Below are 16,016 nucleotides of genomic sequence, written 5' to 3' on the forward strand. Positions count from 1 at the left end.
CATGCAAACACTTTTCACTTCCTGCTCTTTTGACCTGGAAAATGTTGCGAAGAATTAGAACACAGTGGGAAGACTGTCAGACATAACCGTACTGTCCTTACTGTGTACTCCTAAAGGAACAGTCAAGGGTACAGATGTGTGTGTGTGTGTGTGTGTGTGTGTGTGTGTGTGTGTGTGTGTGTGTGTGTGTGTGTGTGTGTGTGTGTGTGTGTGTGTGTGTGTGTGTGTGTGTGTGTGTGTGTGTGTGTGTGTGTGTGTGTGTGTGTGTGTGTGTGTGTGTGTGTGTGGTCGGGGGCGGGGGGTTTTCTGTGCTCCACAAACAGACGTGAAGGGAAAGTGAAGAATAAAAAGGGAGGGGGCTTCCTCACCCCATCGTGATGGGTGGGATTTGGGAGTTGGAAGTAACCAGTTGGCAGCCACAACTGGGTCACATGACCAGCTCTGCAATCAGTGTGTGTGAAGCAGAGAGAGAGAGGGAGGGAGGGAGAGAAGTGCACATTCCATCCAGCATCAGTTTGTATTTGAGACTCACGAAACATCAAGAGCTCACCTGAGTAACTGAACTGGAGAAAATATCCGCACCAGACGGTCAAAAACAACAAGAGAGGAAAAGTTAAATCTCTGGAGACCCGAGACGAGATGTCGTCTCTCTCAGATCAGACGCCGGGCTCTCCTTTCCCTGAGTACAGTGAGCTGTGTAAGGTGGCTTCCCTGCCGCCATCGGCGCCGACTCAGACTTGGGATTGGCAGTGTCACCCAGCCATGGACGTGAGCACCGCAAGTGGACCCCTGGCACCTACCGGCCTCGGTGGCGAAGACAAGCTGTGCTTTTTTGAGCAGACGGGAAGAGTCGACGTGGACGTTGAAGTGAAGATACCCGGCGGGGTTGTGACCATGCCTGGAAGCACCTCCCTAGGGAACACATCCCTGGGCAGTGCAGGAGAGAGCCCGGAGAGTCTCCGGTCCTTCTCCCCTTTCCCATCCCCAGCTTCACCTGGAAGTCTTCTCCCCACTCCTGCACTGGAATGCGGGGTCACCAGTAGGGTCTCTCTGTCACCAGGTCCTCAGACTCCAGCCGTCCGCACCAACACTGTGCCTCCACACTCAAAGGGAGTCCCCTCGATCGAGGCGTCTACTCTCGGTGAATACGCATCACCTGAATCTTGGAACAACTCCATAGTTGCAGAATCCTGTCCAAAGGTTGCCATGCCTCAGGTGCCTCCTAGCTACTGCACTATAGGCGGTAGCACTGGTGACTACTTCAAGAGGAACGACGAGAATGCGGTCCAAGCCGGGACGAGCCTCGGAAAGCAGCAGTTACCTGTGGGCTCCTCAGGGGAAAGCAGTGAAGAGGAAGAAAGTGAAGCTGGCGAGGAGGACTTGGAGCCGTGTTTCATGGGCAGAGCTCAACAGCAGAGGAAGGTGATGCGACGTGCAATGTCCGACTGTTCCCACCTGTCAGTACCAACCAGTCTAGAGCTGCCTGATAAATACCCAGGCGGAGAAGGCTTAGGATTGGACCAGCAAGCATCACTGTCGAGTGGGTCTCGCCGGGCCCAGCATTGCATGCAGCGCTCGCTTACAGTTGCAGAAGATCAGGACCCTGCTCCGATACCAACGCTCTCTGCAGCCGGCACCACGCACATCGACCTGAGGCAAACCCCCCCAGAACCTGTCCAGAACCTCTACCCTTTCTCACCACAGAAGGACGGCAATGCTTCTTCCACTATCTCCTCCTTAGCCCACATGGAAGGCTTTCGGATGGAAAAGGAACAAGGTGACATCCTGCTTCCGGTACCTCCCAGTTCCAAAAGCTTTACCAGCACGGACTTTAGTAATCCTCTCTCGTTTGGCTCAGAGACCAAAGGTGATGGTTTTGGTCACGTCCAGCCGGGTACAAATAAAGACTTGGATGATATTAGAGTGAATACAAAACCTAACTTTGGTGCAAATGTAGACTCTGAAGTGGGCAAGAAATCAGCTGTAGGGTCGGATTTTCATGGCGATGGTGTAGAGTCCTTGAAAAAGCTCGGTGTGAACTCAACAAACCCTTTCTTCTCAGTTGGTGGTAGGTGATGTTCAATTTGCTCTTACTGTGTTTTTGAAATGTTGCATCTGCATCACCATTCAGAGCTTTGAAATATGAACTGTTACGTAAATATGAACATGCCGTAAATTCTTGATTGGGTTTGATGGAGTCAGTCTGGGGATGGTCTTGGTTAAGTTAAGGCAACAATTCATTTTCTGTGTGCACCAAGAGACCTACATTTTAGTAGAAGGGTGTTTGTCCAATAGTTTTTTAAAAAATATTGAAAGATTTTAGGAGTCTTGAAAGATGTCAGAGTGTGAGCCAAATTGAGAGGTGGGAAACATCACCAATCCAAACAAGAATAAATGTAAGGCTCAAAGGGGTTTGAGATTTAGCGTAACTAAATAAACATTAACTTGTTAGGTTCCTCTACAACGAGCGGAGAATGGAAAATTACACATTTTTAAAACATCACGCTAAACAGGATGGTTTGGAGGGGTAGGAGCGAGCCAGTGTAGCGTATATCTCGACATGTTGGCATACAGACTTAATCGTTTCCCCTTTTGGTGGTCTGTACTAATTATAAAAATGTTTAGCTTTAGTTTCTAGATATTTTTTTTTTACTAGTTGCCAATATCTGACCTAGAGATATTATATATTATAATTATATATAATTATCACAAAATATTTAGTCATTTTACGATTAAAAATAAGAAATAAAAATGAATAACATTAATTAAAAGTGAATTGGGATATAATATTATATTATTTATACAGTGGTATCTCAAGATATGAGTTTACTTATTTCTATAACGCAGCTCGTACCTTGAAAAACATGTACTGTGAAACCAGGTTTGTCCATTGAAATTAGTTAAAAACAAGTTATTTGGTGCTTGGCCTCCCTAAAACATAACGATTTGAACATGTAACATGCCTTTTTAGAAAAAAAACAAAAAAAACTTATCGATAATAAATATTGTTTGAAAATCTATACAATAGATGGTAGTACAACAAAACTATAGTATTTTAATGATGTAATGTAATAATAATTTTACCTTGGAGAGTGAAATTGTATGTTCAATCACACCATCATCAGCAGCTTCTCCATATTTTCATGGATAAATGTCTACTGTTACAATATTATTTTAACATTCTTGGCTTGCGTTATCGACTCCAATTGCTTCACCAAGTTAGCTAGCTACACACTTTGTGGTGTTTTTGATTATTTATTTCTTTAATTCAATGACTATCATCCACTTCTTCTTCCTAGCACTCTTTCACACTCACTTCCTTCCTTCCCATGCTTGCATTGACAAAGTTATGTCCATCCTGAGTTATAAACTAATGCTAGCGAGTAAGACCAGGTGTTTTGGTTGTATTTTACGGGGTTCACTGTGACATTCACTACGCCAACTGATGCTGGGGAGGCTCGGAACCTGCAACCTAAAGCATAACAATTGGCCGAGAGACGGCTCATATCTTTTAAAAAAACTTGCATGAGCTAAAGGTACCACTAGATTTATTAAAAAGTCTTGATTTTTTTTTTTTAGTATAAAGTAGAACATAATCAACATGGCACATAAAATTATGTTGTAGTTGTCAATCAACTTACTTCATACTTGCATCCTCTCATGAAATATTTGTTCTTATATTGAATTAACCAACAAATAATTCAGCCTCCAAAGCACTAATTGATGCTCTCGATCAGGTGAATTAAGCATGATCCACTCTCGGAAAGGCAAAGAGAGAATGTTGTGTGCTTTTTTTGTGATGTCCTTCCATAATAGTAAGTGCTGGGTTGCCAACACAGAACAGGAAGTACAATATGTTGCACTTCCTTTTTTAGGGAGCCAAAACCTTTCCGGTACAATATGGCGACTGAGGAATTGTTCATTTGATCCCCTGCTGATAAGTATGTTTGGCACCTTGGATGCTGTGTAAGTAATATGTAACTATAATTCATTTGATACTTGTTTATATTGACAAATGTTCTGTTTTAGACTGCAATATTGTTCAATGAAGGACATTGAACAATATTGCAGTCTAAAACAGCACATTTGTCAATATAAACAAGTATCAAATGAATTATAGTTACATATTACGTATACATACAAAGTCTCTAAGGCAGAAGCATCCAGTAACAAACATGTATGCGTCTTTCAAACTACTGCATCATGTGCTTAACTTCATGAATTATTTTGACACTTGGTGTCTCCAAAAAAACAATTACTGCATAGTGCAAACACTGCACTTGAACTTAGCGATGACATAAGTCATTTGCAGACGGGTAATAATAATTTAAAGTATTTCATACCGACTGTTGTTCTCTGTTTAACTCATTTCATTTGTTTAGACCCCTTCTAACATTATACACTCCAACATAGTAAAAGTATGTAATATGTATGATAGGTGCTGATATTGTACCAAATAAATATCGAAAGTGAAATATTTTTATCGAGACACCTGTATTAGTTTCCTATTTACCTAACGCAGCTTGACAGAATATCCATAGAAAAAGCACATTTAATGTCATAAATTATTTTTTCATTCATTAGAGTGAAACAATTATTTTATCCTGACCAAATAGCAATAATTCCCCCCAGTAATGGAGCAGTGATCCTCTTGTCAGTCATCCACTCTCTTTGCATTTGTAGGTGGGGGTGAGGTGCTAGCATACACACACACAAGTAGTAGACGTGATCCAGATCAGCCCCAAAATCCAATCACTTGTTGATTATCCTATTTCTGACAATTCCCTGAGAGATACATAAATAGTCTGAGCAGGAGCTGAAACTTTGACTTGCCAAGCGACAGCCTTGAAACCTACAAGATTTGGATTTGCTCCACCAGAATCTCTCCGAAGATCTTTGCAACTACAAGAGTCATCTAAGATGGGAATGTTTCGATCAAGTTTTTTTTGCTGCCGATTCTGATACTAATCATCCATGAGTGAGAGAGGCCAATATGATGACATTTATTAACAGTTTATTAACATTTAATAACATTTATTAGCAGTGTAACAATATCAACACAATGTTTAAGCTGGTTCCTTATTGTCTTATATTTTACACAATTGTTCAAAACAAAGTCACACAGTAACAAAAGCAAAAACTAACATCTACTAGGGGTGGGTGAATTTTGGTATCGATCGGATGAAGTAAATACAGGTCAAGTATAACCAATACTGATACCGATACTTTTGACTTCTTATGTCATGATCATTGAATCATTTTGTGAATTTGTTTGTAGTAAGTTGAATATGATTATGAAAACACAGAAAAACAATGTTATGCAAATGAAATATTTTTTTAATAAACAAGTAAAAGTTGTAACAGTATAAATATTGACTATTATGTTCCACTACACACAATTGTTGGAATTTAAAAAGGTAGTACTATCAAACAATAACATTATAATCAGATCAATCACATTTAAAATTAGAATATTCCTGATTAATTGCAATAAATTAATTGCTTGCGTAATTCAAATTATGTTTTACTTTAATGTATGTCCTTTATTTGTTTGAACTTAGTTTTATCTAAAGTACAGTCAGGGTTTGTTTTTTTATAGTGGAATTTTTCACAGAGCACACCAGTCAGGGTCTCCTCCAGAGTCTCCATGATTAATTGACGTATTGGAAAGGCATTAATCAGCATTGGTCGATCACGTACAGATACAGATCTAATCTCCACCAAGAACTAAGTCACATTGTGTGTGGGGATACAATACTATCATTTCACTCAAATGGAATCAAATGAAAATGTGAATTTGTAACCTTTAATTACATTTGATAAAAACTGTACTGGTTGCTGTATCACAGCTTAACTCATCACAAACAGGGTTACGTTTTAAAAGTGTGTATTAAGTTTATTGAACGTATGAATGTGAGAGTGATGGGATCTTGTCTAGTAGTGTCCTTCAGTAGTATCCTGTGTAATAGTCTGGTAGTCTCCATCTTGAATTGTGGCTCTTATGAGTGTACCTTCCATGATATTATAATTGGACATACAGATATTTGCCAGCAACTGTTTGCCTTTTTCAATTTTTGTCCACTCTTGGCCATGCTACATTAAGGAAGGGATTCCTGGTTGGATCTTGCGTGAAAGGAAAGGGGTTAATCATTTTGCAATGCAATCCGCTGAAAATGATGGAAAGCGGCACTCTACTGCCATCTGACATGTGGATAGTGCACCCCTATAATTTGTCACGGTTCATGTGTCAGGTAAACCGTGAGTAATGGGACCATATGAATCCATGAATGTGTCCACAAATATTGCACAAACCAAAAACCTTTCAGTTATTCTAAGACGACGAGTAGCTATCTAAAATAAGGGCAAACGTGTTTTGTGAAGCATTGCTGGGTTTGTTTACTCCCAGAAGAGTTTTATGGCAGAAATGGGGCAAAGCAAGAGTGTGTGGACTAGATTTACTCAGCCTGACATGAGGTCATCATGACCTGAGGTGTGATGATGCAGATTTTTAATTTACTGAGTCAACATAAGTCATTTGTTTATGTCGTGCTGCGTGGCTGAATATATTATCATCCGCCGTGTTTGCATATTTTAATATTGCTAACTGAATGAGAATAATACTAAACACTTTCAAAATACAATGTGCAGTGGGGGGTTAATATAAATCTTGTTAGTTGCAGTTAATCACATCGTTATGCAAAATAATTCAATTATTAATAATTCAAAATTAAAGTAGAATCTGTTTAAGTTGACCTTGTTTATGTGGACCATCTCGTCAAGTCCTGGGGCCTCATGTGTAGAGAGAGTTGTGTGGGTTTCCTACTAAAAATAGTAAGATAAAATCTAGAAAACGTCGAACGCATGTAAAAATTCAGATGTTTTAAAGTGTTAGTACGCACAAATCCAAGGACATTACTTTGTTACATCGCAATCTACTTGGAATTGATACCAGATGTCTGCGTGACTTGACACGCCCAGATCCCTTATAAATATGCAAATCATATTGAAAGTACCCATTGGACTGAAAATAGGGTTGAAATATATCTGCTACGGGAAATAAAAACAAAAAAAAAAGGAAGAAATGGTCGGGCATCAATGAAAAAGGTGAAGAAGAAGATGGATGTACATCGTCAAAACGGACGAGTGTTTGAAAAGATAGTCGCTGCAACTGTACCCTTTTCTCCCTCACTGGAGCGTGTTTGTCCCTCACCAGTCCGGAAGCCAAAATAATTGCCTATATAAATTAAAGGCCTACTGAAATGAATTTTTTTTATTCAAACGGGGATAGCAGATCCATTCTATGTGTCATACTTGATCATTTTGCGATATTGCCATATTTTTGCCGAAAGGATTTAGTAGAGAACATCGACGATAAAGTTCGCAACTTTTGGTCGCTGATAAAAAAAAAGCCTTGCCTGTACCGGAAGTAGCGTGACGTCACAAGTTGAAAGGCTCCTCACATTTCCCCATTGTTTACACCAGCAGCTAGTGCGATTCGGACCGAGAAAGCGACGATTACCCCATTAATTTGAGCCAGGATGAAAGATTTGTGGATGAGGAACGTGAAAGTGAAGGACTAGAGTGCAGTGCAGGACGCATCTTTTTTCGCTCTGACCGTAACTTAGGTACAAGCTGGCTCATTGGATTCCACACTCTCTCCTTTTTCTATTGTGGATCACGGATTTGTATTTTAAACCACCTAGGATACTATATCCTCTTGAAAATGAGAGTCGAGAACACAAAATGGACATTCACAGTGACTTTTATCTCCAGGACAATACATCGGCAAAGCTCTTTAGTTACGGAGCTAACGTGATAGCATCGTGCTTAAATGCAGAAATAAACAGAAGAAATAAACCCCGGACTGGAAGGATAGACAGAAAATCAACAATACTATTAAACCATGGACCTGTAAATACACGGTTAATGCTTTCCAGGCTGGCGAAGATTAACAATCCTGTTGCTAACGACGCCATTGAATCTAACTTAGCAACGGGACCTCAGAGAGCTATAATAAAAACATTAGCGCTCTACCTACGCCAGCCAGCCCTCATCTGCTCATCAACACCCGTGCTCACCTGCGTTGCAGCGATCGACGGAAAGACAAAGGACTTCACCCGATCGTCCGTGCGGTCGGCGGCTAGCGTCGGCGGCTAGCATCGGATAGCGCGTCTGCTATCCAAGTCAAAGTCCTCCTGGTTGTGTTGCTACAGCCAGCCGCTAATACACAGATCCCCCCTACAACTTTCTTCTTTGGAGTCTTCATTGTTCATTAAACAAACTGCAAAAGATTCACCAACACAGATGTCCAGAATACTGTGGAATTTTGAGATGAAAACAGAGCTTTTTTGTATTGGATTCAATGGTGTCCGAATACTTCCATTTAACTATTGACGTCACGCGCATACACTACCGTTCAAAAGTTTGGGGTCACATTGAAATGTCCTTATTTTTTAAGGAAAAGCACTGTACTTTTCAATGAAGATAACTTTAAACTAGTCTTAACTTTAAAGAAATACACTCTATACATTGCTAATGTGGTAAATGACTATTCTAGCTGCAAATGTCTGGTTTTTGGTGCAATATCTACATAGGTGTATAGAGGCCCATTTCCAGCAACTATCACTCTAGTGTTCTAATGGTACAATGTGTTTGCTCATTGGCTCAGAAGGCTAATTGATGATTAGAAAACCCTTGTGCAATCATGTTCATACATCTGAAAACAGTTTAGCTCGTTACAGAAGCTACAAAACTGACCTTCCTTTGAGCAGATTGAGTTTCTGGAGCATCACATTTGTGGGGTCAATTAAACGCTCAAAATGGCCAGAAAAAGAGAACTTTCATCTGAAACTCGACAGTCTATTCTTGTTCTTAGAAATGAAGGCTATTCCACAAAATTGTTTGGGTGACCTCAAACTTTTGAATGGTAGTGTACGTCATCATACATAGAGCCTGCAGAAATGTGCGTACGGCAGCTATGGAGGTGAAGTGAGGCAGCGCACATTTCCATTTCAACGTCAATCTTGATACATCTCCACTTTGCTGTGAAAATGGGCATACGAAAAAGTTTTTGTGGGCACTTCTTACATGAGGCCCCTGGTCGGTTTTTATGACTGGAAAGTGGCCACTTAAGTCGACGTTGACATGCAGGTTTGACGGGAAGTCTGTAATGAAAGCGGATTTACAAATGATAATGGAAGTGTAACAGTGTAGCATCACTCTGCTTGACAAACACATCTAATACGTAGCAGAAATTATCTGTGATGCACTTTAGCCAAATTGGCACTATATTTAGTGAGTAAAGGTACGTATTAAAAGTGACAGAGTTACATGCATTTATTCGCTGATCAAAACAAGCTGTCACGAAAGTTTTCACCACGCGAGTGAGAGCAGAGATCTGCCACCACAAGCCCAGGAAGTGTGCAAGCCAACCTTATTTACTTCCATAAGTGCTAAGAAACCACAGCTTAGAAACACTTTTCTGTTGTTTGGCAACACTTTCAACACCAGTGCTCGACTTATTACACCAGGAAAGGCAAAGTGCACGATGCAAGAGACGTACTTGATAATATCACTGCATTATATTGTAATATAATGTGGTCATGAACCATAAACTGTTTTTTTTGTTTGTTTCGTGTGACTTTAGACATCAAGGTCAAGTCAGACAAAAAGGAGGAAAAGCCGGATGTGGATGAAACTGAGCAGAAGAGCGTGAAGGTTGAATGTGCAGTCAGTGAAGCAGCAACTAAGACGGAGATTGACAAAGAAAAACAAAACAAATTGTGGAATGAACCTGAAAATCTGCATGAGAAGGAGAAGACGGAGGCAGAGAAGTTTTTAAATGAAGCAAAAGGTGAGGAAGAGAAGGGAAAAGAATCAGAAAAGATTCCTAATGAAAAAGTGATAGTTAAAGAGGAACAAGAGAAGGTTGAAGAAAAGACAAATCAGTCTGAGAAGGAAAAAATATTGCAGCAGAAAATGGAAGATAAAAGTCAGAAAGTGGAAGAAAGTGCAACCAACAAGAAGACAACCACAACTTTTGATGAGGTGGAAAAAGTGGAAACGTTGATGACAAAGAAAGATGAGAGCGTTGAAAAGAAAATGTCAGAAAAGGATGAAAAAACTAAAAAAGTGAGCAAAGAACAACATGTTGGAGACAAGGTGGAAACACCAGAGCAGCTGGTGACGTCTGTTAAGATCCACGCTGCTCCTGAAAAGACAGAGAAGATGTCTGACGTGATGACGGACATGTTGGAAGCTTCTAAACCTTCAGTTGTTGTGGAGAAAGTGAGGATAGAAGAAGAAGAAGTAAAGATAGTTAGTGGGAAAACAGCAGAGGTGAATCAGATCATCCAGAAAGAAGAGCCGAAAGACAAAATTAAGATTGTGGAGAAGGAGGACAAGAAAGAGGACAAGAAGGACGAGAAAGAGGACAAGAAAGACGAGAAAGAGGACAAGAAAGATGTCAAAAAGGACGAGGAGGAGGTCAAGAAAGACGTCAAAAAGGACGAGGAGGACAAGAAAGACGAGAAGAAGGATGAGAAGAAAGACATCAAGAAGGATGAGAAGAAAGACGAGAAGAAGGAAAAAGCAGTGAAGACAGAAGGAGTCGACAAAGCCAAGAAAACAAAAACTTTCACTAACGGGAGCAGTGGAACAAGCAAAGAATCAACAAGTGCCGACAAAAAGACCAAGGTAAGATTTACAAAGTATAAACTTGTACTGTAAGTTGTCAAAAGTAGGATGGAGTATATTACTTACTGCAATGTTGTTTATCGGCCGATATCAGTAGCAAACCGATACCAACTTTCCTTTCTGCTTTCTTATCCTCGTAAAAGGTTAGTATGTAGCATATTTTTCTGACTTTAAGGCACTTAAAATAATTTTATTTTCTCAACAATTAAAAGTATGCCTTATAACCCGGTGCGCCTAATGTACGGATTAATTCTGGTTGTGTTTACCGACCTCGAATAATTTTATCAGGTACATGGTGTAATGATAATTGTGACCAATAGATGGCAGTCACACGTAAAAGATACGTGTGGACTGCAGGTTGACGCCCGCTGTTCAATAAATGACGCTAGAAAGTACCCGTTAGCAAGCATCACCAAAACGTTGATGTTTCATTAAGAATATTGAACGTTTAGTACGTCTTCGGTAAAGTACGATCCCGCACCGCTTGATCGATTGTCGGCGCATTACCACTACTGTAGTTAGACGTACTGTGCTTCAACATACGGGTGTTGTTGTGGTGTGTGAATAAGGCACCCAAAAGGGCACCAATTAGGAAACATATTATCTGGCGTTTTGTTTCGCAAAATTATGCAGAACCAACTTTTCTTACCTATTGGTTCCTGCTAATGTGTATTTGGGATCTGTATACCGTATTTTCCGCCCTATAAGGAGCACCGGATTATAAGGCGCACCCTCAATGAATGGCATATGTCAAAACTTTGTTCATATATAAGACGCACCGGATTATAAGGCGCACCTATGCATCCATTAGATGGAGCTGCGCTAAAGGGAATGTCAACAAAACAGTCAACTAGGTCAGTCAAACTTTATTAATAGATTACAAACCAGCGTTCTGACAACTCTGTTCACTCCCAAAATGAATAAACAGCTGTTTTATTATTTTCCCCGAGGTAAAGTCAGTGACGTGGTGTTTTGTTTATCTTTTAACAACAGCAAGGTATAACATGTAGTGCAACATTTATATCACATAGCGGAGGGGAACTTTTCCCTGATTCAATAAACACGTACAAAAGAGTGATACTGTTACGGTAAATCAAACGTTAGTGCAACCACAATATAGTAACACTCCAAATAGTGCAGAGCAATAACAATATATCAATAACTCAACGTTGCTCAAACGTTAATGTCACACAACACAACACACAAAATAAACATGTAAAGCTCACTTTATGAAGTTATTCCTCATCCACGAATCCCTCAAATTATTTTTCTTCAGTGTCCGAATTAAACAGTTGGGCGAATACGGCATCCGTCTCGTCGAAGTCGTCATTAATCGAGTCAGTGTCACTGCTGCTCTATTTCCGTGTTCTACTGCGTGACTGATCGTCTTAAGTTTAAACTCTGCGACAAAATTGGAGGTTTTTAAGTGCGCCTTATTGCGGAAAATACGGTAAATTCCGAAAATGCGCGCGCATCCGCCATTGTAGTCCCTGCCGTAGTCAATAAGATTTTTTTTTTCCTCTATCCTCTTGTTGTGTGGCATTCATCCTTCGCTGTTGCCATATCTAATACAGAGTAGTGTACAGCTTGGACTTATATCTGTCAGTAGACTTCCTATGGAAGCGCCAAAAACTAGCGGTACAACAAAGATGACAAGGAGAAGAGCCTGTCCAAGGTGAGCCACATAAAGCGACTTGAAGATGATCTGTAAAACATAACCTATGCAACATTTTGACCAAACAACCACCATTACATGTTATGTAGACCACCAAGTAGTGTTTTAAAACTGTACTGTACTGTATAAAAAAAAATCAAAATATGACCCCTTTAATGCGTCAGTGTGCCTTGTGTGTGAAAATAGACCTGAATAGACCTGCTCATCGGCATTGGCCTTATAATACGGTGCTCCCTATGGTCCGAAAAATATGGTACTTATATAAATACTAGCATTTCCCACTGGACTGTAATCTATGTGGCGGTGGATTGCGAGAGGTGATGCTCGATGACATCTAATTAACATAATTGGCAATGACTCATGTTATTGTATTGTACGCTGGTAGATGATTTGAATAACATTATTTGGTTAGGAAAAAGCATATTGTCATATGACATATGAGCAAAAGCCTCACAGTAAACATGCCAGAATGAACTACAATAGCCAAATTGCATCTGTTTTCTTAAGGCAGGAAAAAAACAGACAACAACGTACATATATAACAAGAGAACTTACAATAAAAATTAGCAATAAAAACAAGTCACCAGGCGGGCACATTATTATATTATATTATAGTATATTATATTTTTTTGTATGCATGTGTTTTGTGGCATACAGTATATTTTTATCTGCCACAAAACACATTGTAAAATTTTCAACACTTTCTTGCCATCTGGGAGCTAAAGTGTATAGTGCAACCCCTGATTCGTCACGTTTCATGTGTCAGGTGAATCGCGATAAATGCGGCCATCCCCTTCCTACTGTTTTATTATTGTATTTCTAATATAAGCTTGTAGTGTGTTCCATGCCTGCGTGCCTCTAATGAAGAAAACCATTTAACTAAATTCAGTCCTGCGTCACTGGATGCTACAATCGCCCCTGGTTAGCGCTGGAGCAGACTCGGTTGTTGGTTTTATTCGGTTTAAAAAGCCTGGGGCAAGCTCATTCAAAACTTTAAAAACAAAATATACATCCAAAAATAGCTGATAGTTATCCAGGTCTAAAACATTGTACTTAATAAGAATATTACAATAATGATAGTGAAGAGGCATTCTGTCTAAAATGTTCAATGTCTTCTTAAAGAGAGACTCGATGGGTTTAAGGCACTCTGTGTTGGATGAGACCAAGTTGTATAACTGTAGATTATATGATATCATGGTGTTCATATACACTTTTGCTGATTCCAAAGTCTGAAAAGGTCAAGTTAAACTTGATGGGGTTTTTTAACATGGTGCTTAAAAGTTCGGTTTAAATCAGATACTTAAAATGGTCCACCACATCTGAACATTTATAATTGACTAAAACACATGTTTGTGTGTCTTAAGCGGCCTGTCATCTAAAAAAAACATACTTTTTTTGTATTAAGATGTAGACAGGAATTTTGGAGGCAAAAAGTGAGTAAAAAACATGAAAAGCAACATAAATATGTTTCGAACTTGCTTCTGCTGCAGATTCTTTTTGTCATTTTTTATTTCACAAAATAGGCGGAGGGCTTTTAGATGGAGGAGGGACCCTGAGCAAGTTAAAATTCCACTGATAGTCACACACACACTAGGTGTGGTGAAATTAAGCTCTGCATTTGACCTTTGTTGGAATCATTTTGGTGATTTAACCCCCAATTTCAACCCTTGATGCTGAGTGCCAAGCACGGACGTAATGGGTCTCACAAAACATACTTTCATGTTGGGCTTCAAAAGTCTCCATTAAGATAAGAAGGAGTAATCCAAAGATGATCATTAGGTCTTCAAAAAATTATGCAATTTGTTATTCTTATAGCCAGACCTGTGTGTTTATTTTCGTAAATGATGGTTTCGGCTACAACTGTTGCCTTCCTCAGAGGTTGTCAGGTGATAGCAAGAGTTGTAGCCGAAACCGTCTGGTATGGAAATAAACACACAAGTCTGGCTATAAGAATAACAAATTGCATAAGACAAATAGTTTTTTTGTCATTTTTTAAAGTATAGTATCTAAAGGAGCGGGAAAAAGTCACTGACACTGATCACGTTGCTATGTCTTCTTATTCTCTGGCAGACCAGGTGTGTATGAATTGTGTTAAGACACAAAGTTACGATGCAAACTGCCACCTACTGTAGACAGTTGTAACTACACACTGCATTCACAGACAGTCCCATTATAATGTGTTTGTGAGTGAGGACGAACTGGTAGCACCAAATGTATTATAATAATAAATTAATGTATCAGAAACATTGAATATTCTGCGTCCTTTAAGGAGTGACTGAAGTTATGTCATACAGCTTTAACTACTTTTATTTATTTTTTTAAAGTGAAGCTGTACAAAAGTTTAAATATGGGTTTTAATTGGGTTGTTTGCGACACGCAGTGGCCACAATAAGGAAAAGCGACTAAGTGTTGCCAAAAAAAACAATTACCATTCTACTTCAACTTAAAGACAGCACAAGTCCATTCCAAATGGTTAATAATAAATAACCAATTTCTACCTACCGTTGTTCTCTGTTGGACTAATTTCACTTGATCGAATGTTTTACCTTGAAAACCCGTAATATTTAATCTTTTGTAAATTGAAATGTCATCATGTTATGATGGTAACATCAGGCTCATTAATCAAATTTAAGAAAGAGATACTTTACACTCAGTGTGGCCATTTCCTCAATTTAGTCTGTATCGCATACCTATTTTGAGTGTCGAATTACTTGTCAGTAGTACCTGGAGCCAAAGGTCAACTCATTACATTTTATGCAAGTATTTACAAATTATAATAAGATTGTATTCAAACATTCCGAGGATTAGCAGTTGATGTAGAAGCAGGAACACATTTGATTTTGATGATATCATTCATTCATTTTTTCATTTTCATTTATTTATTTATTTATTTCAGGCAATGACATAAAAAAGTACAAAGTTGACAACACATAATATAAATTAATATAGTGCAAAAGGTAATGTACAGTATGTAATGCATGATTGTCCAGTTTGCCTGAAAGGGAGTGGGAAGAAGATCATTTATTTAATCCCACCCCCAGTTCTCCATTCAGTGATTGTTCACATGAGTTTCACTCTTACTTTGTTCAAGGATTATAATACAGATGTTGTATCATAGTGGCATTACCACAGGTAACAATAATTATTACACTGTAACAATAATTTGTATCAACAATGTAGGAATAATGGATATACCAACAATGGTAATAGACAACATAGCAATAATGGTAAGGAAACATTGAGCACATGTCAATACTTTGAGACAGAGTATAGCAGCAGGTCAAATTAAAGACCCCACGTTTGTATAATAGTTTAAATCGATTAATAGTTTGGCATTGCTTGTGTTGTAAGTCCAGTTTGTTCCATAGTTTTACTCCGCATACAGACACACAAAAACGTTAACGAGTGGTTTGAGCTCTCGACAATAAGAAATGTCCAAAGCCTCTCAAGTTATGAGCCTGCACTCGTCTTATAAAAAAACGTTGTAATTAGGCATATCAAAACAGTATTACCAAGGAGTTCTAAGAACATGTTGGTATGTTGTTGTTTTTTTGCCTCATTTCTACCAGCAAGGATCTTCACACTTCAAGGATTAATTTTCAGTTCAAAATCCTGATTAGATTTGAAATGTGTGGAATCTAACATA

General features: G+C 39.1%; 1 protein-coding gene across 5 annotated transcripts in view; it reads left to right on the plus strand.

Moving 5' to 3' along the window:
* Positions 1-16,016, plus strand: part of LOC133630153 (microtubule-associated protein 4) — a 240,221-nt gene that overhangs the window by 182,366 nt on the left and 41,839 nt on the right. For 4 of the 5 annotated variants that reach the window (XM_062021524.1, XM_062021525.1, XM_062021527.1 and 1 more), the window contains one exon: positions 9,647-10,695. In XM_062021524.1, the coding sequence (XP_061877508.1) occupies positions 9,647-10,695 (1,049 nt within the window). Of the gene's footprint in view, positions 1-624; positions 2,069-9,646; positions 10,696-16,016 lie in introns of those variants that run through there. The other variant, XM_062021528.1, reaches the window with a different exon arrangement.

The sequence above is a fragment of the Entelurus aequoreus genome, linkage group LG15 (genome assembly GCF_033978785.1).
Source record: "Entelurus aequoreus isolate RoL-2023_Sb linkage group LG15, RoL_Eaeq_v1.1, whole genome shotgun sequence".
NCBI lineage: Eukaryota > Metazoa > Chordata > Actinopteri > Syngnathiformes > Syngnathidae > Entelurus > Entelurus aequoreus.